We start from the raw sequence: 17,271 nt of genomic DNA, 5'->3' as shown, positions 1-17,271 counted from the left end.
AACCTACCATTTGAGTGGTATTCATTGTCATCAGGAGAATCTCAGGTGATAGCTTCTTCAACGGTATTAAGATCAAAGCCTCGTTGAGTGGTCTAAAGCCAGTGGGTCTTGCTTAAATATCGATTGCCTGTGATACTACAGACCACACCCAGAACAAGTTTTTTCACTTATGGCACTTGACGAAGATTGTTACCTCCACATACAGACAAATGGGTACAACAATAACTATATTATTGATACTCCTTCATAATTTAGAAAAACAGGTGGGCCGCTACAAAACAAAACCTCCAGACGGTAGCAACTGAGGAGTGATGGACGTTCTTGAAGACCATCCGCCACTCATAGCACCTGAGATTGATGCCACATGAAATTGTTTATTGACCGAAATGTCATTTAAACCAAAATTCCAACAATAGCGACCATATTTTAAATTTTGCTAATTTAAAAAAAAATATAATAAAGAACGTTTATAGAATATTCCTGCCGAAAAAATAAAACAACAAATATAGATCGATAAATATGCACTTTTGGAAAAGCGTTATTTTTTCTTTATATGTACTTTTTATTAAGCGTCAATCTTAAATTCATTAAAAAAATTTAACACAATAACATCGAAAGAGCATTCACCTAGCCATGTTGTGTATAGATCCTAATATCTTGAATGATTTTTGTAATTCTAATGAATCCTACAAAAAATTATAAACAAAAAATATCAATAAAAAAGGGGGACGAACTAATAATCAACAATTGTGATATAAGGAAACATTTCGGTTATCGTGGCAGTCTAACAGCTTCAGTATCTTTAACTACAATCGATTTATTAGCATTGTTGTGCATGTAATTAATAAGCAAAACTTTTGATTCGCCTATGCAAGGATCGTAAAAACCAGGCAAATCACTCTGAAATAAGAAATATCATTCATATAGTTAACGCAAAAAATTTGTAAAGTGTGGAAATTACCTTCGGTGTATTAAACATTTCTAGGGTGCCATCTTTGACTAAACATTGTACCGGTATTGTAACATCGATCGAAGCCTCTGGTACAAATTCATTTTGATTGCTTTCTTGCGTTTGACCATAAGTGGCCTTGACTATGACCAAACCTTGACGTTCTTTTTCCTCTTCCACTATACGTTCATACGTATGTTGCATCAATTCCACAGCAGCCTTAGCCTCTAGGCGTTTCTGTGCCATACGCTGTTCATTGGTACGTTTGGTTTTCTCAATTTCAATATTTTTACGCTCTGCAAGCATAGGATCTATAATGGATTTCTTGACGAAAAACCAAACAATGACCGGTGTAACAGTGGCATAAAATACTGCGGCTGGAACAATTTCTTCACTTAGGTGTATGGGAAAAACATAGGACTGTTGTGAGCGTATTACTCTAAAAACGAAAACAAGATAAGAATTAAAGAGGTATTGTTAGCATCTATATATGTGTGAAAATACCTACTTGAACTTTAGAATTACCCCTGTGGGTACACCAATGGAGACCGCCGCAAATACCGAACTATATTTGGAAATTTTCTTCTCTGCTCCATATTCTGCCATGAAGCCAAAAGTACCCACTTTGGCCACCGCCTTCAATTTTAGTTCATTTTCTATCATCTTATGTGTATAGGCAATGCTAAAATAGATGTGCGGTGAACCTATAACAAATGATGTTGACCATGCATGTCGTTCGCCATTGCGATCCACCTGCGTGGTCATGGAAGCCTGTCCACCAACATTTAAAGTCAGAGAGCCCAAAGTGTGCTTATCCAATTGCACTGCTAGGGTGGAAAATATACCGGGAATTACACCATTTTCCCGAAAGTTAACAGAGGTGCCAGCATTCATTGTTACCAATGATGAAAGGGTACGACCACCTTTTATTCCTACCAACAAACCATTGCCCGCCCCCACATCCAGTTCCAGCCATCCCTTGTTCAAAAGACGTCTGCCACATATTACAAAGCCCCCCGAGCCATTGCCATTTGATGACATTAAATTGCCACTTAATGTCATTGTATCGGTCCTTGTAATTGGAGCCTCAATTGATTGAGATATGCTCATCGAAGATACCTCGATGCGGGGAAACTCACTTTCATCATAGGGCGAAAATATTTCTGTGGCATTAACATTGATGGTAACATTTCCTCTGGGATTGGTGCTTTGCAAAAGTTTTCTCTCCTCAGCTGCCTCAGCAAGTCGCAGATATTCTTCACGTATTTCGGCAGGAGTTTTTTGCCTTTGCACCAATTCCCAACCATCGGTACGCAGACCCTTTTCTCCCACTGAATCATAAATTGCTCTCTTGTGGGGATCCGAAAGTACTTCGTACGCTTTTTTAGTCCTATTAAACATTAGCTCAGCCTTTTGCTTATTCTCTGCCTCCATGTGCTTGTCCGGATGATACATACGCGATAGTTTGCGATAGGCATTGTTGATTTGTTCGGAGGAAGCCTACAAAAGTTAAGACATCACATCATATAAACATCACCCCGCACAGAGAAAAAGGATGATGAAACAGTTGTCTGGCGTATAGAAATATTTACATACATCTTTGGGAACATTTAAGTAACTGTAATAGTTCTCCTCCAATTCGTTGTCAGAATCTATTTCCTCAGACATGGTGCTTGCTACGTGTTTTGTATTGCCTCACAACTACCGGTAAGAATTTTGTACTACTGTTGATGTTTTTGTTACAAAATTGAAATTTTGTAAAATATGTCTTTTTCTCATTCATCTGTTTTATAACCTCACACGGAAATGTCAATAATGACATTTTTTCGTTCGTAAGCAGTACAACTCAGCTGTGCAAATAAGTTGTAGAACAAATATACATAGATGTCGTCGCTGTAGATGTATTTAAAACTATACCTAATCCAGATGCGTTTGAATATATTAGAATAGATTTGCAGTGTTTTATGTACCCATTGAACGGATTTTCTCGTTTAAAGCCTAGTACTGACTTCGATATTTCGGCCGAAAAAACGCATTATAAAAAATGGTGACGAAGAAAATGCGAACACATTTCGTGGAAGTGTTATTGTGTTCTTAAAACAAAATAGAAGTGACATGTCTGTGCCAATACAAATTTCGCTTAAATTAATTGTCAATGTAATTAAATGGTCAGGAAATGGGAACGAATCAACTCTGTTTCGAAATGACGAAAATGCCAGAATTGCCGTCATGTGTTGTTGTTGTAGTAGTGTGTTATACACTGAGGCGGGAGCCTTTGCCGATCAAGGAATGCTTCGGATCAATCCGGTGAACGGACTTTCTCGCTTATGCCTAGTACTGACTTCGACTTTTCGCCCGAACAAATGTCAAAACGCATTATAAAAATAGGAAAATTTCACCAGAGGTGCATACTAAGATATATTCATTTACAGGTAGTGGCAGTTTCCCAACAACAAAATGTTGAGGGCACTATCTGTTAAAATCAGTGATTAGTACAACTCTGATTTTAAGTATGTTACTAGTTCGCGCCATTTTTCATTGTTTGTGAATGTATCGTTCTTAACTATAATACACACACACAACCAAAACTTGTTGACAGATAGTGTACTTCGCGAGAAAAAATTGTACTCAGCTGTTTACGGTACAATACCTGGTAATTATTTCATGCTCTTAAAACAAGATTCCCCTACACCCCTGCTGCATTCCTCATAATCGGATTTGACAACTGTCCAGAGTTGCCGTCATGTGCAATTTATACAGATAGCCAACAAAAACGGGCGACACGGTCAAATTCTAATTGAAAAGAAGCATTATGTTTATGCTTTTATGCACTTTGCTAACGTTTTATTTTTACTCGGTTCTAAAACAAATCAAAAATTAAAAAATTTAATTGATTTTAGTATATTTGCGAAATTTTATTTTGTGTTCATTGTTTTGCTGTTTTCAGCTCCATCTGTACAATTTTCCTGAACACTATTGTTGTTAGTCTTCTTTTGCTTCTCGAAAAATCAAATGTCAATTCGGACACAATTGACATCCATCTCTTTATTACAACTCTTCCAGTACCTCCTGAAAAACGTGTGCAACGCGAACGCAATTATTCAGTATTCGAGAAAAATTCCAATCGCAAAAAATAAAAAAATCTTTGAAATAAAAGTGTATTATTTGTGAAACAATTGAATAAATCTAAAAAATAAAACAAAATGTTGCGCGCTACAAAGTTTTTGCCACGTTTGATTGGACAACGTCAGGCCACCGCTTTGGTGTCGGGGAAAAATTCTAGCATATTCGAAAATGTAAGTCGTATATCGGGCGTATTTTTATACAAATGACCATTCGATGGTGATTTATATAACACAAGAACTATTCTGTATTTATAAAAGGGTCAATTAATGTGTTATGTGTTCATGTTTTTCGTTTTTATTTCATTTTTCTTTGCAGCAATTAGCCGCTCTGAACAATGGACTTGCCGCACAATTGCGTCACAAGTAAGTGTCAAATTAACAAAAATCGAAAATTTACCTCGTCTCCTAACATGCGCTCGCCAATAATTTTTTACCCGCATTTGTAAATGAAAATTATGTTTTCCCAAGGCAGAGGCTTATGTAATTCACCAAGTAGCATAGAGAGCTGCATTCAAGCTCTTCTGACCGGCCGGGGTCATGTGAGATTTGGGAAGTCGGCATATTTTGTGGCTGAGCGCTGCTTTAAGAATATATGTTGCGTCACATGGACGTCACTATCGTTTTTTCCTCTAGGAAATAGGCAGAAAAATTAATGTTTTCCGCATTTGTCAATACTGAAAATATATATTTTTTTGCTTATCATCAGTCTTCTGTCTATATAAAAAGTCTTCAAGAATTTCAGATATTTCATCATGCTTTGTTTAACTTTCCTCACAACAAGTTTAACAGAAGCTCTGTTGCCCATACATGAATGTACGCATAAATCAATTTGTCGTAGCATGTGTATGTGAATGAAGTACAAGAGTGTTATATAAGAAACAGCTGGGAACAATTTACTTAGTGCATTTTGCCTTAATACGTAGTAAGTACATATGTAGGTACTTTATACATGTGTGTAGGTATGTATGTTGTCAGGGAATTTCGTAGTGTTTTAGTCTGAAGACTGATAAGGCTAACCGCATGGCGTTGAAAGTTAAGTGACATTAAGTTAGCAAGTTTGCTATCATTTTTGGAAATACCTTCAGCCGCATATTGTAATAAAAATTGCAAATAACTCTATTATAAGGCAAAATTGCCCTTAAGAATCCAAAAATAGTTTCCTGTTATAAAATTTCAGGCACATAAGAATAAAGTCCGCCGGGTTTGTACTTCAGCCTAGGCGTTTGATATGGCAATCAAATTTAAGCGTAACATAGAAAATTTACTTATAGGAAACGGCTTGACAACCGCGATGACTTTAGAGAAAGGGATAAAACCAGGGACATGAAAGAAATTATGTGAGGTTGGCGTACAGGATCCCAGTGAGAGGCCGGTCGGTTCTTGGGTAAATATTGAGTGCCTGTGATACTTGATGTGACAAGGCAAGTCATTGGCGCCTTTTAATAATAAATGGCCATAACCTTACCGTGGCGATCAGTCGTGTGAAACCGCGAAAAGCTAGATAACCTGCGGAGCTTGACGAGGAACGCTACCTCCACATACAAATTCGGCTATAACAACAAGGAGGATGCCTTCTAATGCTCACCGATCGTTTATAAAAATCCTTAAAACATGCAGATGTTAACATCCTCTAAATTAGACAACTTCTCAAAGAAAAATTAAGCATTAGTGGAACTTTTTGTTGTCAGAGCAGATGAAGGCGTCCATCAGATGATCTATTTTTTACTCTTCCGCGACGATTTCATAGACAAAGACCATAACGTTCCCGCGGCGATCGGTCATATGGGATCAGAACAAGCTTGATCACCTATCGAGCTTGAGGTAGATCGCTACATCCACACACAAATTTGGCTACAATAGCAAGGTTGGTGCGTACTAGTTCCCTCTATCTTTAAAAAAGCCTTATAACATGCGAATGTTGTTGTTGTTGTAGCAGTTTATTGTGTTCTATCTTTCGTCTGCTTGATTCTGTTGAGTGCGACATGAGTGTTGACATGCGAATGTACGCATATTATAAGACATAAGTGACAGAGCCGAACAAAGTGCACATCAGATGTTTCATTGCAACTTCTGCAGAATTTGTAACTTTAGTTTTAGAAGTAACTCTTACAAGGCTTATGTTTTATCAAACGACAGCAAAGTGTAAAACATCTTTCAAGTTTAGTTTAGGCCACAATTCGTTGTTTTTTATGTTTTTTTTTGTAGCAGTGTGTTGCACACTAAGGCGGCAGCCCTTGCCGATGAATGATTCCATCGGGTAAATCCGGTACGTATAACAGGCTGCCATGGGATTGGGATTTGTGATCATGTGGGATTAATTGCCTTTCTCGAAGAATTAGCTTACATCTCGCTAAAGGCATTCCCACACATTTCAATTCCTCAGGAATTTGCAAGGTTCTCAACTTGATTCTGTTGAGTATCCAGATCCAGAGGCACCTGGATCTGAGTCGAGTGGGTCTGGCTGGGAAGTTAAACGTATGACGTGTGTCGTGTGGTACCTGCTCACAATGTGTAGCTCCTAGTCTTGCAAGCTTGTCTGCTCTGCAATTCTGTAAGATTTCTCTGTGCTCCGATACCTAGACCAGGTGACTTTGAAATTGCTGAGAGATCTGCAAAAGTCAATTGCTGCTTTTAAATTCAGAAACATGTTCTACAGAGAATAAATGGCTTAGAAGATATTTATGCCAACCGTCGTTAATACATACACAATATGGCGTAATAAATGTTGTTTCCAATTCCGGCGGTTTCTAACTCCATGCTCCACTATCCCTGCAGAAGGCCGGCTCTTTCTGCTTCCGCTTTAATGGCGGCAATATGATATTGCAGTGATTATGCATGCTTCCTAGATTATAACCTCCTTCTCATTTAAATAGACCACAAGTCCTTGGCTATCTTGCGACCCATTGCCTCAGATGATAGCCTCAGTTAGTAGAAAACGTTTAACCTACCAAAGAGCTTGCAGTGAGGGAAACAGGGGACAGGACAAACTTATCGCATATCACAGAGTGTAGTCTGATTCAAGTTTTAGCTCGATGGTAAGGGGTTTCTTTTTATAGACGAGTTCGAACGGCATGCCGCAGTGCGACACCACTTTGGGGACCCGGCACGGGATAGCTGTGAGCACCACACAGGCTGGAACATTTAGATCCAATCTGTGTGATGTTTATTGCTGCCACGATAAGCTTAGCTGCGAGCTACCGGTTGAGGGTAGTGAAATGCTCCATACGGAGAAGGTGCAACGGCAGTCGCGGACAATTAGTGATATCGAGTGGAGATTCTCAGTGAGAAGCCGTGCGGCAGCGGCTCTTCCACAAATACTGAGAGCCTATGATGCTCAATTTAAATAACCAATGGCCACTCTGATCCCGCGGTGATCGGTCCTTTGGACCGCAACGAGGATAGCCACCTCCACATGAAAATGTGGCTACAAAAACAACACAACAACAACAACCTCCCCGAACCTTAAAACTGTCCTCAACCTGTCTCTTAACACTCTTATAGTACCCGTTTCTGGAAGATGGGCAGAGTGATAACGCTACTGAAGCCTAGAAAAAACCCGAGCAAGGGAGAGTCATGCAGATCGATCTTCCTTCTCTCACCAGTACCAAAGACTCTTGAGGGACTACTTCTAGATTTCAAAGACTGCACAACATCCGCATTGCATGCCATCACCGCACACATTGGCCATTGCTTCAGTCAGCCCAGTCCATGTGATAGGACGGTCTACCTCAACGAACTTGGAGCTTATTTCGCTGCAAGAGATCTGAAGATATCTACCACCATATCTTCAGCCACATTGTTCACCACATACACGCATGAGGTGGTTTGGGAGCTGAATGTGGTAGTCGATTGAGTAACAATTCCGACCATCAAGTGTCCCAAAATACTTGGTGTCACATTTGACAGCCTTACAAATTCTCCTCAAAGCCCAATGCAATTTGCGATATTGTCAGAAACAGAAACAAGGTCCTCAAGTCACTTGCCGGCACCAATTGGCGTGTTGGCAAAGAAACTTTGTTGACGACGTACAAAGCAATTGGCCGGTCTGTGGTAAGTTATGCAGCGCCAGTGTGGTCTCTTTAGCTATCTGAGTGGGATAATATTCAGATGTGTCAGAATGTCGCTCTTCGAAATCCGACGGGCTGTGTCCTCAGTTCTCACGTGGGCCACCTCCATCAGGAGACAAAGATCCTACAAACGCAAAGACATACCTATATGCTGTCTAAGCAGTACCTTCTGGGCTTTTATCGCAGGGACAATCCAAATAATCATATTGTGGATATGAATCCACCGCGAGAGGTTCAGCGCTACAAGAGACAACCTCTAGATCAAGCTGCATATCAAGCAGACACGGTAGTTAACAGCTGAATGTTGTTCTTGGAGAACGACCGCCACCCATCGCATCTGAAAAAATTGACCTCCCGCTTTAAACAATAGTAGTTTTAGAGCAATTACGATCCGGTAGGTGGAGCCGCTTCAACTGCTACAGAGCAAGGCTTCCTCATTATCTTGTTATGACAGGATGCTATTGGCCCCTGTCAAGGCCTACCTGGACCTGTCCGTATATGTCGAGAGTCTAAAGAAGGGCTGTGTTACTTAAACCAAAATCTTACTACGACCTCCAATGGCCTCCCCGATATGTAGTATGTAATCTTCGCAGAATCCAATGATACGCCGTATGCGTAGTCAGACAGTTTCGTAGAGCTCTTGGTTCCTGTCTTTCTTGGTCTAACGACCGTCTTCATCACCACACACCTAACGTACAGACAAAAATCGCTCAAATCGAAAGTGGTATTATTAGCGCATACCTTGAGGCATCCTGGGATGCAGCTTCTCAATTGTCTTGGGTTGAGTTTTCGCTTCAGAGCCCGAGGCCAGGAAAGAGATTTCTATATCGAAATTCAGTCGCATCACAGCAGTAAACATCGGGTTACGACAAAACCCTTTAAGAGCCTCTCATCAACGTTTTCTTTCAAAAATTCGCGTCTGCCATCGTACCTACTGGCTGAGTATAAGTCTTTGCCTATTTCTAATATATAGTCTGGGAGACTATCCCTCTGTTCTCTTAAGCGAAGAATCAGTTCCTATAACTCTAAAATTATAGTCCCAGATTTCAGTTCTCGAAACGTTATTTTCAGCCGGTTACCACTGTAAAGAGAGTTCGTTCACCGCCATCATTTGAATTTGTCTTGCTTTTTTCCTTGACCCCTACTACTCTTAGGGCTGCCGTTGCCCAATTATACTCTGAACTCCTGGCGAAAAAACTATCTAAAATCATTAATTCTACATTAAACACACACAACATTACTCCCCATCTTTACCTTTCCTTAAGGTCGAATTTTCAAATATATTTTCTCTCTTCCTGTCAACAGATCTGGTGAAGTCAAAGGTGCTGTCATCGGTATTGATTTGGGTACCACCAACTCATGTGTGGCAGTTATGGAAGGCAAACAGGCTAAGGTTATTGAAAATGCCGAAGGTGCCCGTACCACACCATCTCATGTAGCTTTCACCAAGGATGGCGAACGTTTGGTTGGTATGCCTGCCAAACGTCAAGCTGTTACCAATGCCGCCAACACATTCTATGCCACCAAACGTTTGATTGGTCGCCGTTTCGATGATCCTGAAATTAAAAAAGATTTAAAGAATTTGTCATATAAAGTGACCAAAGCCTCGAATGGTGATGCCTGGGTTCAATCTTCGGACGGTAAAGTGTATTCTCCATCGCAAATTGGTGCTTTTGTGTTGATGAAAATGAGAGAGACTGCTGAAGCCTATCTGAATACACCTGTGAAGAATGCTGTCGTTACCGTACCCGCCTATTTCAATGATTCGCAACGTCAGGCCACCAAAGATGCTGGCCAAATTGCCGGTCTGAATGTATTGCGTGTGATTAACGAACCTACTGCTGCTGCTTTGGCTTATGGCATGGACAAGACTGAGGATAAAATGTAAGAGTGTACAAATAATTAAAGAGTCACATGTAGAAAGTTTTCTTTTTTCCATATTTTTAGCATTGCCGTTTACGATTTGGGTGGTGGCACTTTCGATATTTCAATTTTGGAAATCCAAAAGGGTGTCTTCGAAGTCAAATCCACCAATGGTGACACCATGTTGGGCGGCGAAGATTTCGACAATGCCATCGTCAACTATTTGGTTGCCGAATTCAAGAAGGGCAGCGGAATTGACATTACCAAGGATTCGATTGCTATGCAACGCCTGAAGGAGGCTGCTGAAAAGGCCAAGTGCGAATTGTCATCTTCTCAACAAACCGACATTAATTTGCCTTACTTGACCATGGATGCCGCTGGACCCCAACACATGAACTTGAAAATGACCCGCTCGAAGTTGGAAAGTCTTGTAGGCGATCTAATTAAGCGTACCATTCAACCCTGCCAAAAGGCTTTGTCTGATGCCGAAGTCAACAAGTCTGATATTGGAGAAGTTTTGTTGGTAGGCGGTATGACCCGTATGCCCAAGGTACAGCAAACCGTGCAAGATTTGTTTGGACGCCAGCCCTCACGCTCTGTGAATCCCGATGAAGCTGTTGCTGTAGGTGCCGCTGTTCAAGGTGGTGTCTTGGCTGGTGACGTAACAGATGTCTTGCTATTGGATGTAACTCCCTTGTCATTGGGTATTGAAACTTTGGGTGGTGTATTCACTCGCTTGATTACCCGCAACACCACCATTCCCACTAAGAAGTCTCAAGTGTTCTCGACTGCTGCCGATGGTCAAACCCAAGTGGAAATTAAGGTTCATCAAGGAGAACGTGAAATGGCCGCCGATAACAAGAAATTGGGTTCCTTCACCTTGGTTGGTATTCCTCCAGCCCCCCGTGGTGTGCCACAAATTGAAGTTGTCTTCGATATTGATGCCAACGGTATTGTGCATGTGTCTGCCAAGGATAAGGGTACCGGCAAGGAACAACAGATTGTTATTCAATCCAGTGGTGGTCTTAGCAAAGATGAAATCGAAAATATGGTCAAGAAGGCCGAAGAAATGGCAGCCCAAGATAAGAAGAAGCGTGAATTGGTAGAATTGGTGAATCAAGGTGAAAGCATTGTACACGATACAGAAACCAAAATGGAAGAATTCAAGAGTCAATTGCCTGCTGAAGAGGTAAGAAACCTAGACAATGTTGCTCACAACATGTTTCTATAATATCTGCGAACTTTTTTTTTTAATTCTAGTGCGAGAAACTGAAGAAGGAAATCACTGAATTGCGTGAACTGTTGGCCAACAAGGAGACAGCTGAACTAGAGGATGTACGCAAAGCCACCAGCAATTTGCAACAATCCTCATTGAAACTATTCGAAATGGCATACAAAAAGGTAAAAGGGATAGTGAATAATTGTCAATGATGGGGTAAACTAATAAGAGTGATTTTTTTTCCCCAGATGGCTTCTGAACGTGAAAGCCAAAATGCCGGCAGCAGTTCGTCAGAAGAACAACCCAGCAGCGAAGAAAAGAAAACCGAGGGCAAGAATTAAGGATCTCCTTTGACATTCTTAGTAACTGTCTTCTAATTTTATTTTAATTTTATATATATAGTTATGTTGACAATAAGTTATTTCCTCCTCACTACTCTAGGGCTTAAATTTGATTTTTTTTAATTAGCAAAGAACAATTATCATCCCTGTATCCAGTCGTAGGGCAACATAAAGTTTTTATTGTTTATTATGCTTGCCCGCATATCATGGAAGCCAATTTTTCTGGCTTTACGCATGATGTGTGAGTGGATGCATATGGACAAACCCCTCGTTTTTTTTTTGTGTGGGCGTAATACGGTTCGAACGTAATACTTTATAGATTTTACCTTAGTTTCTAGCGTTTAGTAGTAGCGTATTGCGCTTTAAATCCCCCTTGTACATTGAAAATGAAACGAATCACATTAACTAGAGTAGTAGACCATAAAACACCCCAATCGCCGCCGCCATCCATTGAATTTGGTTTGTTTGTTCCCCTTGTGATCCCTTACTACTCTTTAGGCCCTCTCCCAGTGTCCCTCTTTTAATTTGTTCAGACTTTTGTAAAACTCTCTTTGCAAAAGAAGCAGGATATCATTTTTACTTTGAGAGAAATCAAGCAAAAACAAAAACAAACGATCGACTTTTTTTACAAATAATTTTCCATGAATTGTATCTAAAGGATATCACCAAAAATTAATTTGCGATATTCTATTTTAGTTTAAATTAAGCTTTTTTTGTTATATGGAATGTATTACCCATTATTTCGGTAATGTGTTCTGCTCGTGTGTTTCAAACGAAAAGAAGGATACTGTAAAAAGGATAAACCAAAACATTTATTATAAATAAAAAAAATATCTAGTTACATATTTACAGAAGAAATAAAAAAACACAAATTTTAAATATCAGTAAAGATGTTTTTATTTACGGGGCTATGGTTTGGGTTAAAAAATTAATTTTTTTTGGGAAATTTCGTCAAAATTTTACAACTTTTTCAAGGTTTAAAAGCGTCAAGTATATCAAATGTCAACATCTGACTGATATCCTCAGAATGGGGCAATAACAACCATGCCGATGCCGTAGCAACATCTAATAACAGCAACGAGAAGTATCTACAAAATTGCAAATGGATATCTTTATTCGTTCGATCACTATCGTGATTTCGACGATCAATAATATGTGTACATATAATTATATGGGGTCGCAGATCAATATTACGATGTGTTACAAACGGAATGATTAGGCTAGTATACCCCCATCCTATGGTGGTGGGTATAAAAAGCTTTCTAAGACTCAGATCAAAGTTAAGTTTGTAAGAATCCTTATAGGGATGATCAGCGCCGTAGCGTTTTGAAAAAACAACAAGACCCCAGATCGGTTTATATGACAGCTATATCTGGTTACGCATCGATTTCATTTGTATTCGGCACAGTTTTTGGACATCATAACAAAACACGTCGTGCAAAATTTCAGCCTAATCGGATAAGAATTGCGTCCACTAGTGGCTCAAGAAGTCAATATTCAAGATTGGTTTATATGGCAGCTATATCAAGTTATGGACCGATTTGAACCATACTAGGCACAGTTGTTGAAAGTCACAACGAAACACGACTTGCAAAATTTCAGCCAAATCGGATAGGAATTGCGTACTCTAGAGGCCGAAGAAGTCAAGACACCAGATCGGTTTATATGACAGCTATATAAGGATATGGACCGATTACAATCATACTCAGCGCAGTTAGTGAAAATCATAAGAAAACACCTCCTGCAAAATTGCAGCCAAATCGGATAAAAATTGCGCCCTGTAGTTGCTCAAGAAGTCAAGATCCAACATCGGTTTATATGGCAGCTATATCAAAACATGGACAGATATCGTCCATTTACAATCCCAATCGACCTACACCTATAAGAAGTATTTGTGCAAAATTTCAAGCGGCTAGCTTTACTCCTTCGAAAGTTAGCGTGTTTTCGACAGACAGACGGACGGACGAACATGGCTAGATCGACTTAAAATGACATGACGATCAAGAATATATACTGTATGGGTTCTCAGACGCATATTTCGAGGTGTTACAAACAGAACGACGAAATTAACATACCCATATCCTATGGTGGAGGGTATAAAAATATTTTTATATTCGATATGAGGACTTGTTCTGATATCCATGGTGCGTATGGATGATATTAACGTAGTAGATATCATCGTGACGTATACGTCCCGATGCACTTTTGTGCCACGCTGTTTATGAAAATCCTTGTTCTATTATTTGTTTAAGAAATATTGTCAAAAATTCATTTCTATAGGAAATTTTGTCAAAATTTCATTTATATAGGAAATTTTGTCAAAATTTCATTTCTATAGGAAATTTTGTCAAAATTTCATTTCTTGTAATTTTGTTGTATTGTATCGGCTATAGGTCCATTAAAACACAAATATTTAAGGTTTTTTTTTTTTTTTTTTTTTTTTTTTCTTTCTTTTTTTTCCTTTTATTTTTCTCCAATATTTCGGTAGACTCCGTCTACCATTTTCAAGGCTAGTTGTATTTAAATAAAAAACAGAAAAACACAAATTTTAGTAAAAACGAATCACACAATAAAAACAGAAAAACAATAATTTTTAAGAAACTTTAATTCCTATTACATTTAATGAGTTGTTACACGAACTATTGTCTGTTGGCAACTAAATGTTCTCTTCTGCTGTGCTTGTTGACTGTGTGGCGGTATACCTTCGCGCAGCTTTCTATATCTCTCTTGAAATTCATTCTCTCGTCAGGCGGTAAGTCGATGATATGCAACATCTCGAGAGTGAATCTTCGTCTGTAATTGTTCTCTTGAGCTAAGATGTCCACATCGTTGAGGTTTGGCTTATGACCAGTCAATGCACAGTGGGCTGCTAGTGCAGTTTTCTGCTCGATTGGTCTATTATTGGCTTTTTGGTCAGATTTATGTGCAGATAACCTAGTTTTCAATTTCGTCATGGTAGTGCCAATATATGCCATCGGGCATATATTGGACTTGTCGCCGTTACATCTAATTTTATATACCACGTTTGATTTCTCCTCATTTTTAATTTTACATTTTGTCTTGCTGAATAATTCATTCACAGTTTTGCCTGTTTTTAATGCGAGATGGTATTTGTCCTTGTCGTATAGATTTGATTTGCCAAATCTTTCGGAGAATCCTTGTATGTATGTTAGCGATTTATAAATTTTTCCTTTTGTAGGCTGCTCTCCGTCTATGATTTTTCCAAGACGTTCCTTGGCCTTGCCTAATAGTGAATTAATTGTCCAATTAGGGAAGTCGTTGGCCCTAAGAATTGCCTTTATTTTCCTCTCATTGTCAGGATGAAAGTCTGGATCACTAATGCTAAATACTCTTCTTATAAAATTCGTTGCTGTGTTTGTTATTACTCTCTTGTGGTGTTTAGAGTAAAAATTGATTAATCTTCCGGAAGCCGTCGATTTTTGATACCAATCTATTTTTAGCTGGTTGCCATGTCTATAAACTACCGAGTCCAAATAAGGTAGTTTGCCATCATATTCTTCTTCCTTCGTAAATTGGATGTAGTTGTTGAAGGAGTTCAGAGTCTTCAGCGTCTCTGCCACGTCTGATTTCTTCAAAATCGCGAAAATGTCGTCTACATATTTTGTCAATATCTTAGGTTTTCTTATTTTGTCAAATGTGTTATTGAGAAGTTCCTCCATTACGATGTCAGCAATAATGGGTGAAGCGGGTGATCCCATTGGCATTCCTCTAAGCTGTTCATACAACTTGTCATCGTATTTAAAATATCTGCTGTCCTTAATGCAGAATGTTAGAATTTCCTTGAAAATTTCCCTTGGAATATTGGTATATTTTTCAATCTCGTCCCATTTATTCTCAATTGTCTGGAGTGCTAAATTTATTGGAATACTTGGGAACAAGGACACCACGTCAAAAGATACTAAAACTTCGTCATTTTCTATGGTCATGTTCTTTATCTTAGCTTTAAAGTCCACTGCGTCTTTCACATTATATTTGGAATCCTTGGTGATATTTTTCAAAATATTCACTATGTACCTACATAGATGATAGGACGGCGCGTTTATTGATGAACATATTGGTCTCAACGGTGTACCTTCTTTATGGATCTTTGGGAGTCCATATATTCGAGGGGCCAATGCGGTCTTGCTGGTCAATTTATTCTTCTCCTGGATGCTGATAAGATTCAAGTTGTGAAGTTTATCCACCAATTTGTTGTTCCTTGTCTGTAGCCTAGATGTTGGGTCAATCTTTAAGCGCCTATACATACACATATCGTGTATTATTGCCTTCATTTTTTGCTCGTAGTCATCTTTGTACAAAGCCACTGTCTTTCCTCCCTTGTCTGCCGTTAAAATTAATAAATCCTCATTCTCCTTTAAATATTTTCTTGTTTGAGACACTGTGTCCACCACATATTTGTCTCTCATGCTCATCTTTGACTTTCGTAAGTGATCGTCTATCAATGTTGTAAGCTTGGTTCTTCCCATCTCCTGTTCCTCTCTATTCTCTATAGTTTGTACACACTCCTCTCCCTCTGCAATGACTTGCAAGAGTGGAAAGTTCTTGTTGGTGTGTGGGAGAGCGTGTTTCGGACCTAAAGAGAGAATCCATTGTACGTTCGTTGGTATCTCTCGCTCTGTTTTATTCACAAACCACACGTCGTTGCGTCTAATGTTGAGGGCCTTGTCTTGTCGTTGTGTGAGTGCCTGTAGTTTCTTTATGTGTGTTGTCTTGCTCTTGCTAACATTGCCCTTGTAGAGAGTAAGCTCGCTGTCGAGGTATTGTAGGAAATCATCTTGAGTCAGTAGTTCTCCTAGCTTAGTCTTTGTATTCTCTACTTTCTCTTTAAAAGAGTGGATTTGCTTGTGTTTGTATTGTATTAGAAGTTTTAATACTTTCGTGTGAAAGTTGTGAATGTACCTGTGTAATGTTTTCTCAATATTTGGCGGGATTTTCTTGGTTTTGTGTGTTTGGAAGATGTTGCTAGTGTGTTTGGTTGCATTGATTATGAAGTTTGGTATGATGCCTGTTCTCTTACATTTTATTAAAAATGTTACAGATGTTTTGAGCTTGGCTATTTGTTTTTGTTGTTTCGAATATTGCTGGGCCGTTCTGTATGTGTGCTCATTGTACTTTTGTTTGATGTTTTTGTATATTGTCATCTTATTTGTTTTTATATTACGGCGTGCCTCCCGTTGATGTATACTCTGTTAGGGTATTGTTGACCTGGTTTAAAATTCTTGTAATTTTGTTGTATTGTATCGGCTATAGGTCCATTAAAACACAAATATTTAAGGTTTTTTTTTTTTTTTTTTTTTTTTCTTTCTTTTTTTTTCCTTTTATTTTTCTCCAATATTTCGGTAGACTCCGTCTACCATTTTCAAGGCTAGTTGTATTTAAATAAAAAACAGAAAAACACAAATTTTAGTAAAAACGAATCACACAATAAAAACAGAAAAACAATAATTTTTAAGAAACTTTAATTCCTATTACATTTAATGAGTTGTTACACGAACTATTGTCTGTTGGCAACTAAATGTTCTCTTCTGCTGTGCTTGTTGACTGTGTGGCGGTATACCTTCGCGCAGCTTTCTATATCTCTCTTGAAATTCATTCTCTCGTCAGGCGGTAAGTCGATGATATGCAACATCTCGAGAGTGAATCTTCGTCTGTAATTGTTCTCTTGAGCTAAGATGTCCACATCGTT

General features: G+C 38.9%; 3 protein-coding genes across 3 annotated transcripts; 1 reads left to right on the top strand and 2 right to left on the bottom strand.

Moving 5' to 3' along the window:
- Positions 1–506: 506 nt before the first annotated feature.
- LOC106089115 (dnaJ homolog subfamily C member 11) lies at positions 507–2,750 on the bottom strand. The gene is made up of 4 exons (XM_013254890.2): positions 2,546–2,750; positions 1,458–2,449; positions 962–1,388; positions 507–900 (listed from the first exon to the last, which is right to left on the bottom strand). Exons 1-4 carry the CDS (start codon positions 2,615–2,617, stop codon positions 772–774), a joined length of 1,620 nt encoding a protein of 539 aa, XP_013110344.2. The 5' UTR covers positions 2,618–2,750; the 3' UTR covers positions 507–771.
- A 1,244-nt stretch (positions 2,751–3,994) lies between these two features.
- Positions 3,995–12,443, top strand: LOC106089120 (heat shock 70 kDa protein cognate 5). Its single transcript, XM_013254895.2, has 6 exons — positions 3,995–4,245; positions 4,391–4,437; positions 9,447–10,025; positions 10,089–11,193; positions 11,265–11,405; positions 11,472–12,443. The coding sequence occupies exons 1-6, from the start codon at positions 4,153–4,155 to the stop codon at positions 11,562–11,564; spliced, it is 2,058 nt and encodes a 685-aa protein (XP_013110349.1). The 5' UTR covers positions 3,995–4,152; the 3' UTR covers positions 11,565–12,443.
- LOC131997989 (uncharacterized) lies at positions 12,302–16,726 on the bottom strand. Its single transcript, XM_059369939.1, has 2 exons — positions 15,604–16,726; positions 12,302–12,351 (listed from the first exon to the last, which is right to left on the bottom strand). The coding sequence occupies exons 1-2, from the start codon at positions 16,724–16,726 to the stop codon at positions 12,302–12,304; spliced, it is 1,173 nt and encodes a 390-aa protein (XP_059225922.1).
- Positions 16,727–17,271: the final 545 nt, after the last annotated feature.

Source organism: Stomoxys calcitrans, chromosome 5 (genome assembly GCF_963082655.1).
Source record: "Stomoxys calcitrans chromosome 5, idStoCalc2.1, whole genome shotgun sequence".
NCBI classification, from domain to species: domain Eukaryota; kingdom Metazoa; phylum Arthropoda; class Insecta; order Diptera; family Muscidae; genus Stomoxys; species Stomoxys calcitrans.
Note: the sequence above shows the minus strand (reverse complement) of the source record. Positions and strands in the feature narration are given on the sequence as shown.

Excerpts from the sequence above, each read along its gene's own strand:
- LOC131997989 (XM_059369939.1), bottom strand. The coding sequence starts at position 16,726 with ATGACAATATACAAAAACATCAAACAAAAGTACAATGAGCACACATAC. Across the intron at positions 12,352-15,603 it reads CGCGCCGTCCTATCATCTAT|TATCCTTCTTTTCGTTTGAA; the intron begins GTAGGTACATAG and ends TCCTTTTTACAG.
- LOC106089115 (XM_013254890.2), bottom strand. The coding sequence starts at position 2,617 with ATGTCTGAGGAAATAGATTCTGACAACGAATTGGAGGAGAACTATTAC. Across the intron at positions 2,450-2,545 it reads ACTTAAATGTTCCCAAAGAT|GCTTCCTCCGAACAAATCAA; the intron begins GTATGTAAATAT and ends TAACTTTTGTAG. Across the intron at positions 901-961 it reads AAATGTTTAATACACCGAAG|AGTGATTTGCCTGGTTTTTA; the intron begins GTAATTTCCACA and ends TTCTTATTTCAG.
- LOC106089120 (XM_013254895.2), top strand. The coding sequence starts at position 4,153 with ATGTTGCGCGCTACAAAGTTTTTGCCACGTTTGATTGGACAACGTCAG. Across the intron at positions 4,438-9,446 it reads GCCGCACAATTGCGTCACAA|ATCTGGTGAAGTCAAAGGTG; the intron begins GTAAGTGTCAAA and ends TCCTGTCAACAG. Across the intron at positions 11,406-11,471 it reads TCGAAATGGCATACAAAAAG|ATGGCTTCTGAACGTGAAAG; the intron begins GTAAAAGGGATA and ends TTTTTTCCCCAG.